Raw genomic sequence first — 21,896 nt, 5'->3', positions numbered from 1 at the left:
TTACTGAGCGCATTTATTTCAGGTTGGGGAAAGGGGTTGGAAGCTTGAGCTGGTCTCTGTTTGTACGGTTGGTGGAACTCCCTGGAGTGGCGGTGGGAGACCTGTTGTCACCCTGCTGCAAGCCCATGCTTGAGATTAAGCTGCTCGCTTTGAACGCTGAAGTGTCTGAATTGACTTTGTTGAGGCACGAGGGACCTCTGAGCTGCAGGAATATTACAGCCTTGCTCTTGCTCCTTACAGAGGAGTAGTACTTAAGGCATTTGCTCATGCTCCTTCAGTCTCTTATATAACTTTACTTTACTTAACAGGGATTTTTCATTTCTTTTAATTACCTGAGAGGGATTTCTGCTTCTAGGATTACTGGGAGCTGTACCTTGAGCAGTACTAGGAAGCCAGCTCTGCTGCAGTCAAACTACTGGTGTGATCTCTTACTGAGCTGCCTCCCTCCTCCTGCGATGGCTCAAGAGGCTGCTGGGTGGGAGCACGCGGGTCAGAGCAGGGCTTCACAGGTCCTGCTGTATATTCCCTGGGAGTACCTGGCAGCTGCGGCAGCACTGCTGCTTTGGCTGCTTCTGCTGTAGCGGTAGTTTGCGCCTGGCAGCTTGAGTTGGAGATTATAAAGCACTGTATTATACTTTCCTTTGTCCTTCCGTGTCCCAGCTGCACTAGCCTGGCCTTGAACCCAGTGTAGAGAGCAGTGTGCTGCTCAAAGAGCTCTCGGGGAGAGAAGAGTTGCTCATTGCACTTGTCATTTGCTGCTGTTCTCCATGCGAGGGCTTGGATGGAAGTACCAAGTTCCTTCTCTTTCCTGCGTTTATCCTTTACAAAGAAACAGGGCTGTATGAAACAGGTGCAATGGAAATGTTACTTCCCTTTTAATGACTCTCCCCTCCCCCTTATGTGATACTGAAAAACTTACTTGCTATGTGTTAGACAATACATCAACCAGGTTTCCCAGGTTGTTACAGTTGCGATGTTACAGCTGCAGACAAGCAGAGCCGAGAAGGAGCTTTACAAGTTTGGAAGATGGGAGATTTGAAAGAAACCAGGTAATAGACACAGAAAGGGCAAGGACAAATGAAAATTTGAACTAATGGTAGTGGAGTCCACCTTGCATTCAGAGAGGTCTCAGACATTGCTGATACTACAGGACTATTATAATAAACATGGGATGGGGGAGCAGGGTAGGACTGGGATTTAGCTGCCAGGGGAAGGTTGCTAAGAGTTACAGGCAGGAGCAACTCACCTGAAAGAAATCCTGCTGGGAGCTGCAAAGATGTGCCTTTTGAGCACGTGTATCAACCACTGGAAGGCAGGGCAGCTGCATGTTAGCAAAGAGAAAGGCTTTGTTCTTTCCCTGTGCCTTTAGCTGTAAAAACCAAACAAAACCCCAAAACAAAGTGGTCTCTCATGGATGTGTTCCACAAGAGGGTGACTTACCTGTAGCTGCTTTATAAAAAAAGTTTGCAGCAAAATATCTGATGTGATTAAAAGGGAAGGAAAACAATTTCACAAAAATCAAGGAAGAACTGAAGTTGTGTATATGCAGGTTTAACCCCACCCAGCCCTTTTAGAGGTGAGACATGCTCTTCACACCCCGTACTAGGACGAATGATGTGTTTCTTAAACCTCTGGCAGAGAGAGGGGGAAGGCTTATCCTCCTGCCACATGAACAGTGTGGAGAGAGACCCGAAACAACATTTCAGTGAGCTCCAAGGTCACTGTAATTAAGGAATACATCATGGAGAGAGATGAATCTTGGGGAAAGATATCATTTATATGCTGATCAGGTACAATACCAACTTGACTATGTTCTGAAACAGAGGTAGTTTGAAACCATCAAGCCAAGGCGTTTGATGTACCAGAGCAGCTGTTCTGTTCGGTGAGCATCTTGTTAGCCATGGAAGTGCTGCACACAACTTAACGAGAGAGCTTTATTTTATTTCTGTTTCCTTAGCCTAAAAAATGAAGCTGTGTACATGGAAACCAAATACATTTCTCATGGACAAGAGAAGAATAAGGGAGCATGTGTGTGAAAAGAAAGATAAAGCACAGCATGTTCCTGCAGAATCTGGCAGCAGAAGGACAACGTGGAAGCAGAACAGTTTGCTGACAAACTAGAAAGACAAGGTTATTGATGCCTCTGAGAAAATACTCCCACAACAAACTGGAGCCTCAAATCCACTTGGCAGACAGATGGCAGCGGGACTGTTTGATACCTGATGGAAACACTTAGCACTGACTTTTCCCATGCCAGCCATTTTCACCACACTTACAAAAGTGTGTATTGCAAGCTTTGTTCCCAAAGAGTCGTATATACCACCTGGGTTCTGCAGAAAACATCTGCTGAAACAGTTGTAAGCAAAACTTGAATAGTCTTTATTCCAAGTTGTTTTATCCGGGTCAGTCTGGTCTCTCACTCCAGCTGCTTTGGCAATGGCACCTGGACAAGGACAGTAAGTATTAGGAGGAGGAAATTTCTCAGTCTTATTTCCCAAGCCAATTTAGTTTAATATAAACCTTCAGAAACTGTAAAAATATCAACAGTATAACAGCTGGGAGCTCCAAAGGGCTGCGTCCGTTTGGGAATTTATTTTGGGTTTAGTTCCCCATTTGCTGTTTGTGATGCTTAATGCCCAGTAAATCAGTTTTCAAGCAGCAAGTCCTGCCACAGAGCGAATAAATGCCCAGCTTGGCTCAAGCAGTAAAACCCCATTTTAGAGATGAAGCTGAGGATATCGAGGGAAATAAGGAGTTACCACATAAGGGGGAGTTACTGCAGGCAGGCGGGAGTAGCACTGTAATGCCCCAAATCCAAGCCACGTAGCCTGATGACAGAGGACAAAAAAAGCCCCAAAAAAGCCCAAAACCAAAAAAAAACCCCCAGCAACCAAAAACCAACCCCCAAACCCCACTATGTGTCCATTGCTTCATCTCTTTGTGGGCTGTGATAGCATTGTTACCTAGCCCATTTAGGATGGGCCATGAATTGATCCCTCTGCCCCAAACCCCACAGCCCTCGTTTATAAAAGCCTCCCATGGTTTTTGGGGGGAATGGCTGGGGTTCACTACTGCTCCCTGGCAGCTGGCAGCACCTGGATTTCCTAATCGTTTGCTGTGCAAAATGAAGGCTGTGCCCAGCAGAGCACCACAACCCCAAAACTTGGTTTAGGGGCGGAATGGTCATGTTAAGGGTGGACCAGGGTCAGAAGGCACTGCAGAACCTGCCCCTGCCAACATTTCAGGACAAACTACTCTCTCTGGAATTACTGAGGGAATAATTATTTCTGTGTAGGTATAAATGAAAGCAAAATGTGGCCCACTGTTAAAATACTAAACAAAATATGAGTTACAAAATACTACTTGACCATTTTTAATTGCAAAGGATTTTCTGCCCTGTCCCTCTAGTGTTAGCAACACAAACACATGCATCAACTGCACTAGCTACGAATAAATCTGTCAGCTTTTAGTATTTCTTGAATGATGGTACAATGCAAGGAACTATAACACTTCAGGAAAACAAAAGGTTAAATCTGGTGGCCAGCATTTTGAGAAGTGGCCCATGAATTTGGTACCCAAGTAAGAGCCAGGCAGTTATTGCAGTTTGGGACTTGGATTCTCAAAACCACAATGATGTTGAGCTCACTGGAGTTGTGACCACTGAGCACTTTCAGTGGCAAAGATTTACTTGAAAACAAATATAAAAAAATGGTGTGGTATAACTACTTTCTTCTTATAACCTCGCTCCACTCGCTCCACCTTCACCGCTAATGGATCTAATTTTTTTCCTGTTAGCACTAGGCTACATTTCAGGGTGGGTATATCTGTGTGCCCCAGGTAAATTTAGCTCCGATCCTCCCTGCTTTTTATCAGCTTATCGACAATTTTTTCAACCTGGTATTTTTTAAAATAAAAAAAAGAACACGGTTTGGGCCTTTTGCCACCAAGAAGTATTTCAGAGGACCAACTATTTTATCTGAAATGTTTTTAGGCAACTGTAAAAATGCGTTACGTCTTCAGGCAGCCGAGAAAAAGCATCTTGTACTCATCCTGTTGTTGCAAGTCAAAATGTAAGGCTCAAACACACAGAAAAATATTATAGCAAGGGTTTTTGGCAGTATCACCATTACAGATAGTAACTCTATAGAAAGAAAATAAATCTTAAAGAAATATACTAAATTTCCCCTCACACTAAAGCTTTTAATTTCATGTAAAGCAGCCCAACCACCAAAAGCGGTCCCGGACCACGACTGTACCGCAGAGCTTTGCCCCGGCGGGTGGGCGGCAGCACTGAAGGAGCCTGGCAGCTCCAGCATGATGCTGGAAACCCAGCTCCTGCCTTTGTGCAGGTTCTTAGGTGACTTAGGGGTTAAGCTACGTTGCTGCCAGTGTTTGGGTTTATCATATATGAAATGGGCTAAGTGATGGTGCTTTCCTGCTTGTGAGAGCTGAAGAAAAACACAGCTACTGAAAAAAGAAACATGGGTTTTATGGGGGACTGAGAACAGACTAATGTGAAAAATAATACCTGTTACTCTCCTGAAACAAACATCTTATAATGGCACTTGCCTATCATAACTAACAGGCTATTATTAGTAGCTAACCTTGAGTTTCTGTGGTTTATCTCCCAAGTAAATTTCCTTTCTTTCACTTTTACGGATGTCGACAAGGATGCGCGAGGCCCTTGCTGCCATTTCTGGGTGCCAGCTGTACCCTAGTTTTGCCCGGGGGAACCACCACCTGCATCCCAGGGATGGCAGCCTGATGCAAAACGATGACAAGGCACATCGGGTGCAGGTGCAAGCCCCCCTGAACAGTCGACATAACAAACGCCAGGTCGGGGGCGTACTGGGCAAGCGCGATTCCCACCCCTCAGCACCACCGCCGAGCACTCACCGGTTTAAGATAAGCGACGTTACTCTGACGAATGTCATTTAGTAGCTGATCTCTTGGGGTTATTTCAACCAGGGGAGGTGGCCTTCTCCTGGGAACGGGTTTAAGTGTTTTGATGACATCTCTGAGGTTGGTTTTCTCAGCAGGTTCAACGTACTCTGGCACAGCAGGTTTGCGCTGAATCTTCTTCAGCTTGACCACTTTGAAGCTGACGGGCTTCTCTGTGCACGGCTGCTCGGGGGCCGGCTGCCTCGCGCTCTCCTGCCTTTTGCTCAGAGACACAGCAGTGGGGACGGGGGGTTTGGGGGCTTGTGGGGGTTCGTGCATCCCCAGCTGGGGCAGTGGTCCCCCTAGCATTTCCCACATCCCTGGAGGCAACCCAAGTCCATTTTCCAGCATCGCTATCAACTCTCTCTGCTCTTTCATTTGCTGCTGCCGTTGCTCCTCTTGCCTCTTTTGCCTCTGCTTGTCCAGGTTTCTGCTGAGCAGGTTGGTCACCACCATCCTGGGCCCCGGCAATTCAAAGTGATAGCCCATTTTAAGGAGGGTGGCGTTGGCTTTCAGCAGCCTGGCGATCTCCATTTCTGCCTGGTGGCCCAGCATGCTCCGCTGGTTGTGAAAGCGGAGCTCCGTCAGCGTCTCGTTGTACTGCAGGCATCTCATGATAGCAACGATCCCTTTGCCAGAGATGAAGTTGGAATCAATGTTCAGCGTGGTGATGCTCCTGTTCTCCCGCAGCATGTTGGCCAGCGCAAACGCCACGTTGTCATCAGCCCCTACATTGGCCAAGCTGAACGTTTTTATGTTTTTATTCTTTTTCATAGCATTGACAAAGTCTATCAGCATTTCTTTGGGGATGTTTTCTATGTTGTTCAGGTTGAGCTCTTTCATGTCTGGGTTGTTTTTTCGGACTTTCTCCAAACTCTCTTCTAAATTGGTTTGATTTCCTGAAGGCCTGGCACTTAGCTTCATGAAGCTGGTATCCAGTGCTAACTTTTGGGGGATGTTTAATTTTGATATTTTCTTTTCATTTTCATTTGGCTTTTGTGTGATTTCTCCTGATTCTGTGCCTGGTTTCTTACTTATCCGATCGCTGTGACGGTTCTCATCGGTGCAAGTCTCCTTTGTTTCCAATTCAGGCTCATCTTCCTTTTCCTCCTCTTCTTCCTCCTCTTCCTCTTCCTCCTCTTCCCCTCTCTCCTTATCACTTCCATCTTTCTTTGCACCCCCAAACTGTGTTCCTGAGTTGGACAAGTGCTCATTTTGGTACCGTCTCTCTTTTCCCTCTGCTGCTGGCCCCCTCCCGCCGGCCACCTCGCCGCTGCCGCCGGCCCTTCCTTCCACCTCCTCCGCAGCGCTTCTCTGAGGAAGACAAAACCTCACAGCTGAAATAATTGAACATGGCTTTGTTACATTAACTTTCTGCTCAAATAAGCATGTAATGGCTGGATTTAGATACCTCTATGCCCATACATTATAGAATAACCCTCAAAAGTGTCATTGCCTGTCAGCCAGGGCTGTGCTGGCTTGCCTGGGAACACAGGGACAATTGCTCTTAAAGTGGCTGCAAACCAGTTTCTCATCTTTGCCTTTAAAATTAAATCCTGACAATTAAGTCCTGTACATATTTAATGGTATGTTAAGGTGGTTCTTGAACCCTTCTGGGAGTTAAGAGTCTCTGATCCGAAGTGTCTTTCTGGATTTTGCATAATTTTTATTGTTTCCTCGACAAAAGAGAAAGTTTATTTCCTATGCTACAAACCACTGCAAATCAGTGCTAACTGCTGGCTGTTTGCTCAGCCCCAGGAGGAGTGAAGGAGGCACATTGTAACAACAGTGGAGTCATCAAGCACATGAGACAACAAGGCTCTGGTACCTGCTGGAGCATCACAGCTAAAGGAGCATGTCAGTGAAGATAAAGCAAAACATCAGCTCAGTTTTATTTTGGGTCCAGAGGTAGGGAACTGGACTCTAAACACAGCTGTTGCAAGGCAGCGGGGCTTCTAGCATCAAAATAAAATTATTTGCCAACTCCCACCAGCTCCAGAGACCTTCCTAGCTGAGATTTTTTTTCAAGCATTTTTTTGCAAGTGGATCCTCCATCACTGAGAAATACGGATGAAGCACTAATAAAAAATTTTCCCAAAAGGTTTGCACTTGTTCGGGCAAGGCAGTGTCATAACTTGTGGTTCACCTACAGTCAGATAAGACTGTGGCAGTCACTTCTGCCCTCGAGGCTGCGGTTCCCATTTGCTGTGGTAGTGGCTGGATTTAGCACCCGATCGCTTGACCAGTTGCAAATGCAGCAGGCAGCTCTACGCTCACATTCTAAGTTTAACCTCAGAAGTGTTAGAAAAACTTGTTTCTTTGAGGGTAAAAGTGTTGCACGGGAGGGAAAAAAACACAGATTTCTCCCCCTCCCCAGAGGCAGCCCATGAAATCTGCCCTGGGAAGTCTGTGATGAACTGTTCTGCTGCCTAATAGCAAAACCATTAGTCTTTAAAAAAAAAAAAAAAAAAAATCAGTTATCTTAAATTCACTTAGGTTCAGGTATGGCTGTGTTTTGTCTGGCCATATTTCCATTTTATTAACCTGTTTTAAAGTGTGGCCTTCATCATGAAAAATATCTAAGTATGACCTTCACTTTATTTCAAAGTCATAGGGATAGTAGAATAAATTTAAGTCCTGTATTGAAAAGGGTTGCACTAGTTTGTGGAGTTTGCATGCTTGGTCATTAGTGAATGTTTCACATTGTTAAAACACAGCGTTTTGGGGTTTTGTCCAGCATGACATTAAATTCTGTCAATTAATTAGTTTAATACATATGATTAACATAGTCTTCTATGGAAAAGCAATATGGTGGTTTTCCATATGTAAAGTCAAACAAATCTGAGTTACATCCTCCAAACCGATTTTATGACAATTTCTCAGTGATTTGCTTCACTGAAACAGATTTAGGATTTTCTTATATTAAAAAGTTAAGTAAATATTTAGGCAAAGCCATTTAAAAATTGCTAACTCTGACATCAATCCAAGCTGCATCCTGCCACTGCTGAGGCTTTTAGGATGGATTTGAATTTGTTTGTACCGTACCTTACGTAAGGGATGAAAACAGAGGCAGGTTAAAGTATTAAAGCAGATCCCACAGCAGATGCATAACAAATATTTGTGATTTTTAGCTCGTTACCTCAGAGGGCAGGAGAGTGACGGGAACTCTTTCATCCTCGAGCATGCGTCTGGATGCCTTCTGCCAGTACAGGTAGTCAACCAGGGACCTGTGGTCGAAGCTTCCCGTGGGGGGTTTCTCCGTCTGATCCCTCTGTATCATCCCAGTTGGGACTTCAGGGTCTGGGGCCATGACTTCCATCTCACTCTGCAGCTCCTTTAGCTCCTCAGGGGACAGGTTTGCCAGGATTTCATCTTCATCGATGTCCTCAGGACACACTTCTTCATCAGAGTTTTGGCCGATTTCAGACATGTTCGTTCTTCTTCTATTATTTTTTAAACCTAAAGAGAAAGATCAATGTTAGAGGAAAAAATTCTTTCCCCCCCCTCACTAGCAGTAGTTCAATCGGTTAAATGGACGAGTTCATGTTTTGGTCATGAGCTGTGGCAGCTCTCGATCTCAGTGCGGGAGGCAGACCGCGCAGCTAAGTCTATATTAAGCTGCACTTGGCTGGATAAAGAGAATTTATGGCGATGCTGCCATGCTCCATTTTCAGCAACTTGTCAGCTGTGCAAACCCCTCTGACATTTCAGTGCAGCTGGTGTGTCCCCCATTGAGTAAGGCGGGAGGCAGCCATTTTCTAGAGGATTCCCGGGGCCCTGCGCCTTTGGGCGCTTCACCCCACGCTCCAGCTGCCGTAGCGGGGTGGAGCGGCACTAGCGGTGCCTGCAAGGTGTGTGGGTGAAATCCTGCACCGTGGGAAGAATCGGCACAAGGTCTCCATGTCCATAACATCTCGGACAACTCAAAAGGGCTGGGGACTGCAGGCCCTTCACCACCTTTAGCCAGGGCTAAACCCCAGACGTTGCAGGTGGGTTTGGTGCGGACACAGCCATTGTGCCATTGATGAGCTCTCCCAAACACCAGATCCTGGTTAAAATACAATCCTCCAAGATGGAAAGAGGCAGGGGAACAGTCGGTACAACACGGACAGGGGTCCATGTGGGGACGGGCAGCAGCCCTTTGAACCAGCCCAAGTGGTCCCAAAGGGAACGTTTCCCACAGCACATCCATGCCCTGCTCCCAGCCAGCCAGCCCAGGGGCAGTGCCCATGCCCTGTTTCTTGACTGGTCTGCCTCTGTCACAGATGTTATTTGCACTGTCAACAGATCTTGGCTGACGGTTCACTCTGATTCATCCTTTTCCTAGATTATACCATTTTTTTACAAAATTAATAAGCAGCGTCAAAGGTTTACTTTGCTAATGTTCATAGAACTGATGTAACTAGAGAAGATTAACGAAAATATATTTTTTTTTCAGCAAGTGACCATTCCATCTAAGAAGTATCACATTCTTCGTTCAGAATATTTTACAGGCTTCTCAATTTACACAGCACACCAGTCTCCAACACCACTGTGCTCATGGCTGCTTTGTAAAAGCAGTGTAGCATGGGCAGGTAGTTTCTCCAATACAATGCAATTTCAGTACACCGCAGTCTGGGCTGTTCATTGGATTAGGAAGAATACCTCCCAATTTCAAATATTCTTCACAGGGGGTATCAAATCAAATCCTCACCTTGCAACTGCATCTTTCCTAGGAAAGAAACCACAGGCAAGAGGCTGTGAAATCAAGCCCCACCAATTTTTAAGTCATATTTCTTGTTACAGTCTCAACTGCACTCTGCTGGAGTTTGCCAGCCACAAAATAGTCTCTGCATGACAATGCTCTCTCTTTGCTGTGTTTTGTAACAAGAAACATGGTGTTCAAAGCTCTGTTAACCTCTATTAAAAAGCCATTATCCAAAGGTCCTCATTTAATTAATGCTGTTACACAGCAGGGAAGGCAGCAAAAATTTAAGAACGAAATAAGTGGTAAAGGAAAAAACAACAAACCTCCAAGCCAAGAATGTAACAGCTCCATTTGGTATGTCAGGGAACAGCCTGATTTTATATTTTGCAGTAGCAAGCACAACAGCAGACCCACACATCAATCTATCCGGTCTAGCAGTTTAACCCCCAGCAATTGCTGCCCATAATAGAGTCCATAAATGGTTTCCTGATGTTATCAAATAAATCAGTGCTCTCTGTAGCTGGTATGTTATTCTCCCAAACGATGCTGTTTGGGTCACAGAAACTGTCTATCCAGTGGTTACTTATCGCTTGCTAATTTCTTGACTGCAAAGCCCCTGGCCACCTTCTTGTATTTCCATGATCTTCAGCCAGGCCATCTTGGGCCATGGTCTTATCAGATCTGCTAAGTTAAGTAGGGTCAAACCCATGAAGTCCTCTCGAGAAGGAAAACAGGGATACTGAGAACACTATCAGGTATTTGAAAAGCAAGTTTTCTTCTAAGTAGAAATATATCACTTGTCAATACCATGATTAGGAAACACTACACTTCTGGGAGCAATGCCTTCTCCATCAGATGCAGAGCGAAAGGCTGCCTGGGTGACACCTCTCCTGGTGACACATGTGCTAATCCCCCAGATTTCCAAGGTGGGTATCACATTTTGCCTACTTTAGGTCTCCTCCATAAATTACCTCGAGTTCAGGATTCACTTCCTTTTCTAATACGTTGCTTAGTGTTTCGGTGTGCTGGAAACGGCACGTTAAGGCAACAAACACCACCCCCCAGGCTGGGGACACACTCATGGCCAAATCTAGAAGTCTTTTCCAAGGCAAAACTCCCATCTTCTTCTGAATAACACTGGCGGGTATTCCCCTCAGAGTTTTGTAAAATAATCACTCGTTCCTCAACCTTCATTAAGACAGGAAAGCCACTTCCATCGGTAGCACTTGCTATTTTCACACCAATTTGACACTTGCTCAGGAATCTCGGGCTAATAAGCTGCTGCAGGAGGTGCTCTGTTACGCAAAGGCAGAGAGCTGTGCCAGCAGCCACGCTCAAAGGAGAAAGAGAAGACAAGAGGTACCTGCAAAGCATTTCCTATGGGTAGCAGCTCAAAATTCATGCAAAGTAGGTACCTAACAAGTGTTAAATAAAAGCACTTTATCAGCAAACTGGTAGAAGAAAAGGTCGGCCCTTGGTAATGAACTATTCCTACTTATTGCTTACTGTTTCTAAGGGAGGTACTCGCATGTGGATGAACTCTTGGGTGAAACCCAGCAGGCTCTCATGCAGGATTCTTTCACTCCGTTGGTTTTGCTTATTTGTGCATTTCCTTCAACACTTGGAACCTATGTCTCTCGAAAGCAAAAGGACTGACAAGTTTATAACTCAAATATCAAGAGGGGCCGACCCCTGTGACACCATTTGACATGAAGCAGGCCATCAAACCATGCTTCAAGTACCTAAAATGTCTTCTGTTTTTAAGGTAATCGATGGGACACATGCTGATGCCAAATCCTTGAGAGCAATTTCTATAATGTTTGCTTCCATTGTTTTTGCTTATAAAACCCACATGTTTATTCCCCTCTATTACGAATCCGTGGCATTTCCAAGGGCCAAGGCATTAGCTGGAACGAGCTGCAGAATGTGCCTGTGTAACCCAACCTTGCATCGCCTTTAAGAAATGCATAGGCTTGATGGGGCAGTCTAAAATTGACAAACAGTAGCATACACCAAGCATGTCCAGCAACGCAGTGTAACGCAATATGGGATTATAAAGAGTCAGATGATGGATCTCAACAATAACAACTACTAAGTAACGAAAGCAATCATAGAGAGACACCCTGTGGGAAAAACACCAAGGATCGTCTTCTTGGAGGGGAAAAAAACGCCCAACCCACCACACCTCCAAACTGTGACAGATATAAACGTATCAGATTAAGTTTGTTGCTTAAATAGAGTAAGGGCATTTGACTTTCAAAGTATTTGCCCAAGTTGCTTGATAGGGAGCTGCAAAGCCAAGCCCCCATGTGAAGGGCAGGCACGTTGGTGGCTGGCCTGGGGACGCGATGGAGTGGCGGGGACAGGGGTGTGAGCCCCTTGCCCCTGCCCCAGCCACCACCAAATCACTGCATCTCACTGCAAAGCAGCCTGGCAGTTTCCTTCGGCTCCGAGAGGAGCAAGCACAGCTGCATCTCCTGTTTCAGTGGGACCTGAGTGCCTCTAATTGGGCCCTAAAAAAGAACATTGTGATTTTAAAATTTTTTTCCCCCAGTTTCTATTTTCAGAGAAGTCTGAGACCAGCTACACTGGGTCCTCCCTGCATGGTAGGAAACCACCTCTGTCATCATCCACATTCCTTATTACAGGGAAAAGAAAATGTTAAAATGCCTAGGGAAAAAGGGGGAGCATGGAGGGGACTTTGGCCACATCAGAAATTAAGGAAACAAAATTTCAGACTGGGGCAGGGTCCAAATGATCCCGCAGGGAAAAGCACAGGTAAGTCAGATGTGTGTGCCTTCGTTTGCATCAAGAAGAGTTAAATAATTAGCTGGTGGATTTCTAAACCATTTCAAGTGTTTTAAACTGTTTTAAGAAGATCACCCCAAACCCCATGATTTTAGGGCAGGGCACAGCTCCACATATGAACGCTGACAGTGACATTTTGCTGATGGGGGGCTGTGGATGACACTGAGAAGAACTGAGCTGGTCCTGGGGGTCTGGGCTGAATCAAGGCAAATCTCTGCCTTGTTCAGAGCCAAAACACATTCCAACTTTCACCCTAGAAGCCCATGTTTCAGTGTTTGCCTGCCAAAGAACAACACTACACCATACCTGCCACCCTCCCTGCCAATATACATATGTGCGCTTTTTATTTATTTATTTATTTATTTATTACTGACCATGTTTTAAAGTGCTTTGAGCAGCAGCCCCAGCACAGTCAGAGGACACACAACGCCTCTTTGCACCGTGCTCATCAACAAGCAGCAGGGCTGGGGCCAACGGAGGGAGCTTCTACTCCCAGATATCATTCATCACACGGTCACAGGCAAAATGCTGAAACGTTCAGCACTAGTTGCATCCCTGCTAACTTGGTATTTTACTTTCCCATCTTGTGTTATTTACGTGACCTTGGTAAAGCACTTGCAAATACCTGAATATTTTCATCCCTGGGTGGTGGTTTGTGGCCTCATCTTCCCAAAGCAGAGCACTAACAGCTGCCAAACAAATGTAAACCAGCCTGTGGTGAATGAAAACGGGTCTGTGAGAGACCGTGAGCGATTTTGTTGTTTTATGGGGAGCAGGTGACTCGTGAGGGGATGTTGAATGTCTGACTGCGACTTCAGGGACCAAGCTACAGCTCTGCTGGGGACTTTCCACCAACAGGCAAAACCAAAAGGTGCCCTGAGCTGCCCCAATGTAGCTTCATGCGGTTTGGGACAGAGCTGAGGCTAGTTACAGCCACTCGAGGGGGACACTGACCCCCTGTGCCAGTGACCCCTGCCCCAGGGCAGCACTGGCTTCTGTCTGACAACCACAGCTTGCCTGGACCACTGGGCAGCACAGGCAGGCAGCGCTGAATCCCACACTACCCATGGGCATCACACAGCGCATTTACCCAAATATTTACTATTATTCACCAAGGGCTTATTATTCCAAATCTGTGTGCAAGACAGGCACAGGCTCAGAGGTTCAATACTTTGCATCAGAAATGCAAGCTCAGACCTTTGGAGAAGATACTCATTCTGCACGCAGTCTGCATAAGAACCTACCTGTGGCAGCATACACAATTTAGCATTTACTATTAACTCTGCCTTTATTCTGATGATTTATCTATGCTCTGGGTTTGCACGGCAGCCTCAGGAGTTACAAATACCTTGCACTAAAACCAGTAACTATAATTAAACTTTAAAATGCCTTTTCCCTTTTTCAGCCAAATTTATATAGTTTCCCTCCAAGTGTTCTATGGCAATACTATTAAATCAGAACTGTAACAACACAACACAAGGACTCTTCAAGGAGTGACAGCCATCAGCATAAGCTTTTGAACAAGCTAACACCTCCAGGTTTGTATGAAACACTGAATTCAGCACAAGCCAGATGAGATAAGAAACAGAGTCATTCTAGGAAATAGTATCACCCTTCGCATTAAAGGCAGGGCGTATCTTTCTTTTATAGCATCCAGACCTATCGCAGCCCCATTCCTCCTATCATCCTGCCACTAAAACGTGCTCGCAGGCAATGATGCCAGCAAGGCCACATGGCAATTTCGTTGTGCACACACAAGGCACGTCCTTCCCTAACCTCAGCCCAGGAACAGGTGGAAGGGTTTCTTCTAGAGTTACTCCAGCTGAGCCCTGGCTGGCTGCAAACTCTTCTTCATCTGTAGCTCTTCAATGACACTCTAACAATTAAATATAAATTGAGACCCATGCCTGCCGCACTTGAGACAGGCAGGAGATGCCCTGGGAGACAGAGTACATCTCTCTGCAGTCAAGGACTTGCTGAAGAATTTATGGTGATTCCCTTCATAAGGGACAGACATGGATAATGAAGTTGGATGGATGGCAAGGAACTTCCTCTTAAAGGTCTTGCTTCTCTTTCATGAAGGCCCTGACATCTGTGTCCTGTCTCCTCCCAGGCTACAGCACTGATCACAGCTCACACCAGCCCTTCCTCCGAGGGGCAAACGTCACATCAGTTTTGACTTGCTGCGTCAGAGCCTGCAGTAATTGCCTTTGATGATAAATCCTGCCGCAGGAGATGATCCATGTGGTCCTGAATCTGTGTTTAACAGCTGTGAGGGGAAGGGGAAGGTCCTACCAGGCAAGGCAGGGGGTTGTGCATCAAGACAGGGTGCCACCAGCCTCACCCGCTGGCAGTGTGGGCATCACAGCAACACCGGGAACAGGAGAAAGCGTCTGCTTTGGAAAGCTCAGCCAGGCATTGCAGACATACCGTCCTGGCACTCAAGGGCGCTTGGCCAGTTTGTGACAGGACAGGGCAGGTGGAGGAGAGAGCTAAACAGGGGGGAAAGAGGGTGGATGACAATACAACAAATGTAAAATTGCCTTTTTCCTCTATCCAGGTCTACGGTGGGATCACCCTGTAGATCCCAACACTGGTGTCAGAGAGCAACCAGGATTTCCAAAGTCCCAACCATGCATCAATGTGGGCAAGGGACACTACTGGAACCAGCAGCCACAATAAAATCCATCATACAAAGCTCACACCTGAAAACACAGATGGACACCACGCATACGTCCCTTCCCCCAGCAACACCATCTACGCCAGGGTGAAGGTCCATTTTCTCACTGCTTGGTGAAACAGCAAACATCCATATGTGCAGAGTTACCCAAGCTACATAAATCCAAATGGTAACTGATTTTAATGAGGGTTTCCTCCACATTAGAGCTGTAGGTCCCCTTCCCCTGCTCTACACGGACACCACATTCATTACTTCGCTTGATTGAAAAGCCATATCATCCCCAACCGATCCAAGGAATGACACTGGGTTCTCTGGGCAGTCAGTGCCAGCAGCCTGGCCTTCAACATGAGAAGAACAAGGCCAAGAGCAGGGGACGTGGCAGGAAGAGAGACGATGCCCAGCACAGTGCAATGAGAAAAAGCATGCAGAACTGTTTATGTCTTCACACATTTGCAAAATATTTTTTTCCCCCACCATATTTATCTCAAACAGCTGCAAAAATAATCTGAAAACTACTGTAGAAAGTTTCTATTACCAACAAGATAAAACACTCCCAATGACACAGAGTTATTCCCCAAACACAAGTTCCCTAGGGAAAAAAATAATCCATGGAAAACAGATAATTTGACTTAAATGAAATAAGCACAATTAAAAGTTTGCTTCTATTTGGTTTAACTTGATCAATTTCAATATTCGTGTGAGGTTCTGCTACAGCTAAAGCTCTTAGCTTTCTTTCTTAGAAATGCATTAAATATGATAAAAAAAGCACAAAGGAGATAAAAAAATAGTGTAAAAAGCAGCACTCTTCCTAGCAGAGGTGTTAACTCATCCAGAAAGTGCCACAGAAGTGCAGTGACGGGGCGCTTCTCCCCAGGCTCAGAAGCTCCTGTAGGAGCAGCTCTCCTGCATTAATCCTCATAACCCAGGAGATGGAGCAAACCTTCAGCCCTTGTAGGATTTCCAACCAACATCTGGGGACTGGCCAGGCCATGGTGAAGGCTTCTCACCCCACACCCCACCCCCAAGAGCCAAGCAGCCTTGCTGCGTACAAAACATCGCTGCAAATATTGCTCACGTTTAAGCTGAAGAAGTCCAACATCATAAATGAAAAGTCAGCAGAAACCTGCAGGAGTCACGTCATGTATTAAGTCATTTTGGCCAACAAGTTTCGCTTAAGTATGCTCAGGTGAATTTTAAAGATTTTTGATCTTTAAACGTTTACCTGCTCTTGGGCAGGGGGCTCCTGGCCTGAGCCCTGTCCCTCCCCAGTCCCGGTGCCAGAGGAGTGTTAGACTCCAGCAGGGCTTGCAGCATTCATCTTCCCACATCTCAGAGCATTTGTGTTCAAAACAGTGGAGAAAAAGCAGACAGTAACTAAAAACATCAAGCACAGCTTATTTTAGCACAGTGTCCTAGTGTGTTTTTAAGGATTCCTGACAAGAACAGCTTTTTCCTCTTCACGCATCAACTAAAAAGCACCCAGAAATGCTCCATTACGTACAGCTTCATGGGGGTTTTCATTTCCCATCTGCACACTCATCTCAGCAGCAGCAGCTTCTACCTTCTGAAGAGAGATGTTTGTGATGCTGAAATTGAACGCTGTGGGTGATTTGCACTGGTGTTTCACATTGTTCACCTCTTGTCTTTGTTCTGGATCATACTTAATGAGAGTTTCTAAATACTTCTTCAAACTGGAAGGGGCAGGGCGGATTCCGGAGGCTGGGATGCTCTCCTCTTCACTGTGGCTGCTCAGGCACTAGATGTCCTCAGTAATCCTGCTGAGGAAGAGCTGCGGGTAAACAGCAGAAACACCAGACAGGTAGGAATTCAAAGCAAGAACAGGGAATTTGTATTTCAGCTGCGAACAAATGCATCAATTACAAGTACATCTGTTTTACCTCTTCAGCTGCATTATACAGGCCCGGTCTCTGAGCAGGCGTACATACGTGTCAAAGCATCGCTCCACAAACACGGTGCAACAAAGCAAGCTGGAGGTCTGCAAAAGGCAAAGTTAAGGGTCCTGGGGAACAACTCGCAAAAAGCAGGTTTGCACAAGCTGCACAGCATCGCCAACTCCCTTGCTGGCCATGGGCAGAGGTCCCAGGGGACGCTGTGCCCTCCCTCTCCTTCCCTAGTGCCACCCATAGCTGACTCCAGCCCTCTGCTACCTGCCCCAGGCAACAGCTGAGGAAGAGAAGCTGGATCTCATTCTCTCCTCTTCTGGGCCTCCTTCCTTGGCTCTGCACTCCCGCCCTTCACAGGCATTTCTAAGAGTGCCCCTCTTGCAGGGCCAGGCATGCGGAGGATGCCCAGAGGGGTGACGAGCGCTGCACCTGCAGCCGTGCCAAGCTCTGACCTCCTGGGAGCTGCAGCCAGGCTCTGAACTCCGGCACTAGAGATCTCATACCCAATATCCCCAAACAGATTATCCCAAACCCATCTCAAATCCTCATCTTCTCAACAACATCACCCGTGCTGGTCCTGTCCAAGCAAGCCAGGAGGCCAGGCTGAGTGCCAGCGGTGTGCCAACACGGATGTGGTAGCTAAATCCTGAACGCAAACAGAAAAGCCAATACAGAACTCAATAGCTACAGCATTAAAATAAAGGAATGCAAACAACGCTTCAAATGGGGCACAACCTTTTTTTTTTTCCCACCCCCCACACTTCATTTCCTTTCTTAAATGAAAAGCTTTGAGTGCTGATAAATAACCACCAGCCTGTGCTGATACCATTCGTCCTGGGTAAGGTATTGGACTTTGTACCAATTGGCTTCTTGCTCAAAACACCAATGTTTTGTAACAGCAGCAAGCGTGATTCAATGAATGAAGAACTTGCAAACAAACCTCGAAAACTACTTGGAGAGATAGCAAAGTATGACAACGTGGGGGTATTTTTAGTAGGCATGTCTGCAACTTTGTGTTAATACCTATTTTTACCAGGAACCTGGAAAGAAGCATGAAATTCAGTGGGGGTGGTGAAGCTTATGGATGCCACAAAAAGTAGGAAATGACAAAGCGCTCTTCAGAGAGGAGAGTGAGACTGAATTACCTCCACTACTTGGTGCCCAGGGTACAAAAGCAGTTATACATCCAGAAGCCAAGTCACTCTTCCAGAAAGGTGGGCATCTCAGAGGACACAAACTCAGAAGAGGACCCAGCAGATGAGCAACACAAACCCCAACAGCCACACTCCAAATCGGAAAGGCTGCAGCAATTTTTAGGTGCAAGGAGAGATGAGCAAGAAGTATTTCCAGAAACACAAGGCCACCTCTGTGTATCGCTGCTGGGCTGAGGCTGGGCAGCAGGTCCAGGGACAGTGGCCCTCCAGGGATGCTCAATAAGCCCAGCTTGGCTCCCTCAGGGCAGCAGTGCCAGACAGGCCCCTCAAAGGCACCGAGTCCACCTCTCTCTCTCCACTTGCACCATCAGAAATCCAGGCTTACAGACATGTTTTGGGAGGGTCTGATCTGCCTTGGGCCAAGCTTCCCCCAGCCAAGGCCACTGACCCCCGGCACCCAACCTAACACCCCAGGCCAAAAGCAACCACACCAGGGTGATTTAGTCTCTCATTTTAAAGCTCTGAAATAACACACACTGCACTTTTCCAAGCACTCGAGTAGAAATAGAAGGAATGCTGAAGTGGTTTTGGTAACACACTTTTTAGTTTATTGACCTATACAAAATAATAGGTCTAAAAAATTCAGAAGTAGTAAAAGAATAAGCAAAAAGAGCTTTCGCATTTCTAGAAGGCTATACAAATATGCAAAAACAAGGAAATAAGTTATTTTTTATTTTGGTTTTGTTTGTTTAATTCCAAATCGCGACCCTAATAATACAAACGACTAAGTACCAGCTTAACAAGTGTGTCCTTCTGTATATATTACATGCTCTCGAATATTGGTAAAAAATGTCAAAAATGTTTCAGAAACTTCTCTATTCACAATATGAACAAGGAGTAACTAATCCTTTGTATAAAAGAAAAAAAAAGAGCACCATTTATGGAATCCTGAAGCACAGTACAGCTGAGAAACAAGAGAGATTTTACTGTACGCAAACGAGTCGTCGGAAATCACGCAAGATAACCCATGCCAATGTGTTCCTACAGATCGATGACGTGAGGTAGGTTTATCCCTCTTAGATCAAGACTGCAGTCGCATTTTTTTTTTTTTTTCCCTACACAAATGGTTTCGGGAAAATGCTGTTCTGTCACTTAGTGACTTCGCAATGCACCTGGCAGTTCAGATGGACTTGCGGTACAATCCTAATGCCCCTCATTTTAAGGCACCCGCTTGGCTGTTTGTGTTTGCATCCACCTGAAAATACTGGCCGTTACACTCGAGTTGTTTGCTGTGTGATCACTGGAGCTCCCCACTGCGGACCCTCGGTTGACTATGGCAGAGCAAAATGGAATCGTCACCCGATGAACAGGGGTCACCGTGCAGCCACCGTGAACATTTGCCTGCTCCTCCACACAATGAAGTTGTACCACGGAAAGGTCATTAAATGGGAGGTTATTAATTACACTTTATCATGGAAAAGAGAGTTCAAAGTTTACTGCTTCTGTTTCCAAACTCCACAACCACCTTTTAGCTTTACACAACATGTGTCAGCAAATTCTTTTCTTTCCAGAACAAACTTGTGGTGCTAACAAACACTCTTAACAACACCCCAAAAAAAGGATAAACTCATTCAAACCTCCATAATAAAAAAAAATAATAATCCAGCCTTCCTTCAAGTAATGTTCCAATACTGATTAAGTCATCCTTTGCCTCACCCACACACACAGTATCTATCCTTCATAAGCTTACGAAAAGTCCTTCCAGGTCATCATAAGCCATGGCAGAATAAATTTTCATTTCTTCTTTCAGACATCAGAATTGTGCTCCTAGAATTCCTGGTTTTTCCATAAGAGTCTCCTTTTTGCCTTTTTTTTTTTTCTTCCTCTGAGGTTTGCCTTCAATACCTTCCAATCTTCCCAAAAAGTGCTTGCTAAATATAAATACTTCAACCAAGTGCTGCATCTAGTCATCGATTCGACTGTGGCTTGCCCTTCCTCGTGGAGGCTATCTGGATTCAGAAAGAAATGCCGGTCATGGTAAGACTTTGTCATTTTTTGCTACAGTCCCTCTTCATGCTGAATTTCATCTTTCCCAGCAAAACAGCCTGCTTCCTCTTCTTGTTTGGTTTGGAAGTTCCACCCGAGACCTGCCTGGGACTCACAGCACTTTGTGCAAGGCACACAAGGGTACGAATGGGGGGCTGCAGGCGGTCTACACGAGCGTCCCGGGCTTTGAATCCTCGTGCCAGAATAACCTCTGCTCGTTGTTGTGCAAGTCGTCTTCCAGCCGGCTCTCCTCATCGCCACCCAGTTGGCTTGGCTCCGCGTACACTCTGTAAGAGAGACAGGGCATCAGGGCTCCGCGGGAGCAGAGGGTCTTCCCCAGGTCCCCAAGTGCTCCACCAACTCACACAACTCCCTCAGGCTTGCAGTAACGCTGGCTACTGTGAGTTCACCCCAGCGCGATCTGGATGCAAACACAAACCCACTTTTTGTGCTGTAATTAGTAAAATTGTGTGCAACAGGAACTCAGCTGCTATAAATTGTCAAAGACTGTAGGGTGTATTGATTGCTCGTTTGCCATAATCACATTAAAATAGAAAATAAAAGAGATGAATGATCAGACAAGCGATCCAGAATATGGAAAATTAATAGCTAATAAACCTAATTTAGATAAAGCTGCCAAAATAAGCAGAGTTTCAAAGCTCAATTATAGGAAATTAAGAAATTAGTAGAAACTGTATTTTTAAATGCTGTTACTGTAGAGCTTTTAAATCACTGCAATAGAAAAGCCCATGCCGTTAAGCTTAGAAACAAGGATCTAGCAGAAGCTTGTATATATTTTCTTACACTTCCATTTATTTTAAAACAAACAAAATAAAAAATTCAGTAATTTCACACGTCAGCCTGGCAGCAAGTGCAAACTGCAACCCACAAAGCAGGAGGCACACATGTGGGGTACTTACTACGGCTGGCTACATTAGCATAAACGTACTGAAACGTGACGGCATTTGTGGGGCAGAGCCATTCCCCTGGGCAGGAGGTCACTGTCCTCACTGCTAACAGCCAGCCAATGATAGCAGGGGGAAGAAACCTAAAACATCAAGTAGAAGTAGCGAGAGACTTGCAGGAATTTCTGCAAGGCCAGTGTGGACCCTGGGCTCCCTGCAGCCTTCGGGAGAGCCCCCACGAGCAGGGTGGCTCTGCAAGCAGCTGCACAATCCGCCTGGTGCCCGGGTTAAGCTCTGCCAAGCGAGATGCGCTGGTAATGTGGTATCACCTTTAAACACCAGCGCTCAGACACGGGGTTGAAAAGAGGTGCTTCTTTTCCTTGCTTTTTTCCTAAAGTTTATCAGCACAGGCACTACAGCTTCAGAACCACAACAGGACTGTGTCCTGCTGGACTGCTGATGGGGCACAGGAGAGACCTCCTGCCACAGGGGGTGAGAGGGACTGGATTTAGCGGGTGCTCTGTTCACAGTGCTGCTCTGAGCATTGCAGCTGCCAGGGATGCAAGATCTTCGATGGTCCAGCACCAGCCAGAGGAAACTGCTGTGCAACCAATGAGTTCATTCATTCATTTGACTGTTTCCCCCTCCCTTGAATATCAGCAGTACAGTTAGTGGTGGTACAACTGATCTACTCCACACAAAGACAACTCGCTCCCACAAAGTCAATCTTATAATTACTCTTCATCCTGGCCCTTTAGAATCAAGCTGATT

General features: G+C 45.9%; 2 protein-coding genes across 6 annotated transcripts in view; both read right to left on the bottom strand.

The window, feature by feature from the left end:
• Positions 1–1,698: 1,698 nt before the first annotated feature.
• Positions 1,699–8,504, bottom strand: LMOD3 (leiomodin 3). The gene is made up of 3 exons (XM_040593787.1): positions 8,081–8,504; positions 4,897–6,255; positions 1,699–2,443 (listed from the first exon to the last, which is right to left on the bottom strand). Exons 1-3 carry the CDS (start codon positions 8,369–8,371, stop codon positions 2,417–2,419), a joined length of 1,677 nt encoding a protein of 558 aa, XP_040449721.1. The 5' UTR covers positions 8,372–8,504; the 3' UTR covers positions 1,699–2,416.
• A 10,784-nt stretch (positions 8,505–19,288) lies between these two features.
• The window catches only part of FRMD4B (FERM domain containing 4B), a 137,885-nt gene continuing 135,277 nt past the window's right edge, over positions 19,289–21,896 (bottom strand). For all 5 annotated transcript variants that reach the window (XM_040590411.1, XM_040590409.1, XM_040590412.1 and 2 more), the window contains one exon: positions 19,289–20,507. In XM_040590411.1, coding sequence (XP_040446345.1) covers positions 20,387–20,507 — 121 coding nt within the window. In that variant the 3' untranslated portion in view covers positions 19,289–20,386. The remainder of the gene's footprint in view (positions 20,508–21,896) is intronic.

This window comes from Falco naumanni, chromosome 4, assembly GCF_017639655.2.
Source record: "Falco naumanni isolate bFalNau1 chromosome 4, bFalNau1.pat, whole genome shotgun sequence".
Classification (NCBI taxonomy): Eukaryota; Metazoa; Chordata; class Aves; order Falconiformes; family Falconidae; genus Falco; species Falco naumanni.
Note: the sequence above shows the minus strand (reverse complement) of the source record. Positions and strands in the feature narration are given on the sequence as shown.

Excerpts from the sequence above, each read along its gene's own strand:
- LMOD3 (XM_040593787.1), bottom strand. The coding sequence starts at position 8,371 with ATGTCTGAAATCGGCCAAAACTCTGATGAAGAAGTGTGTCCTGAGGAC. Across the intron at positions 6,256-8,080 it reads TCACTCTCCTGCCCTCTGAG|AGAAGCGCTGCGGAGGAGGT; the intron begins GTAACGAGCTAA and ends TGTCTTCCTCAG. Across the intron at positions 2,444-4,896 it reads ACGTCGCTTATCTTAAACCG|GTGCCATTGCCAAAGCAGCT; the intron begins GTGAGTGCTCGG and ends GTCCTTGTCCAG.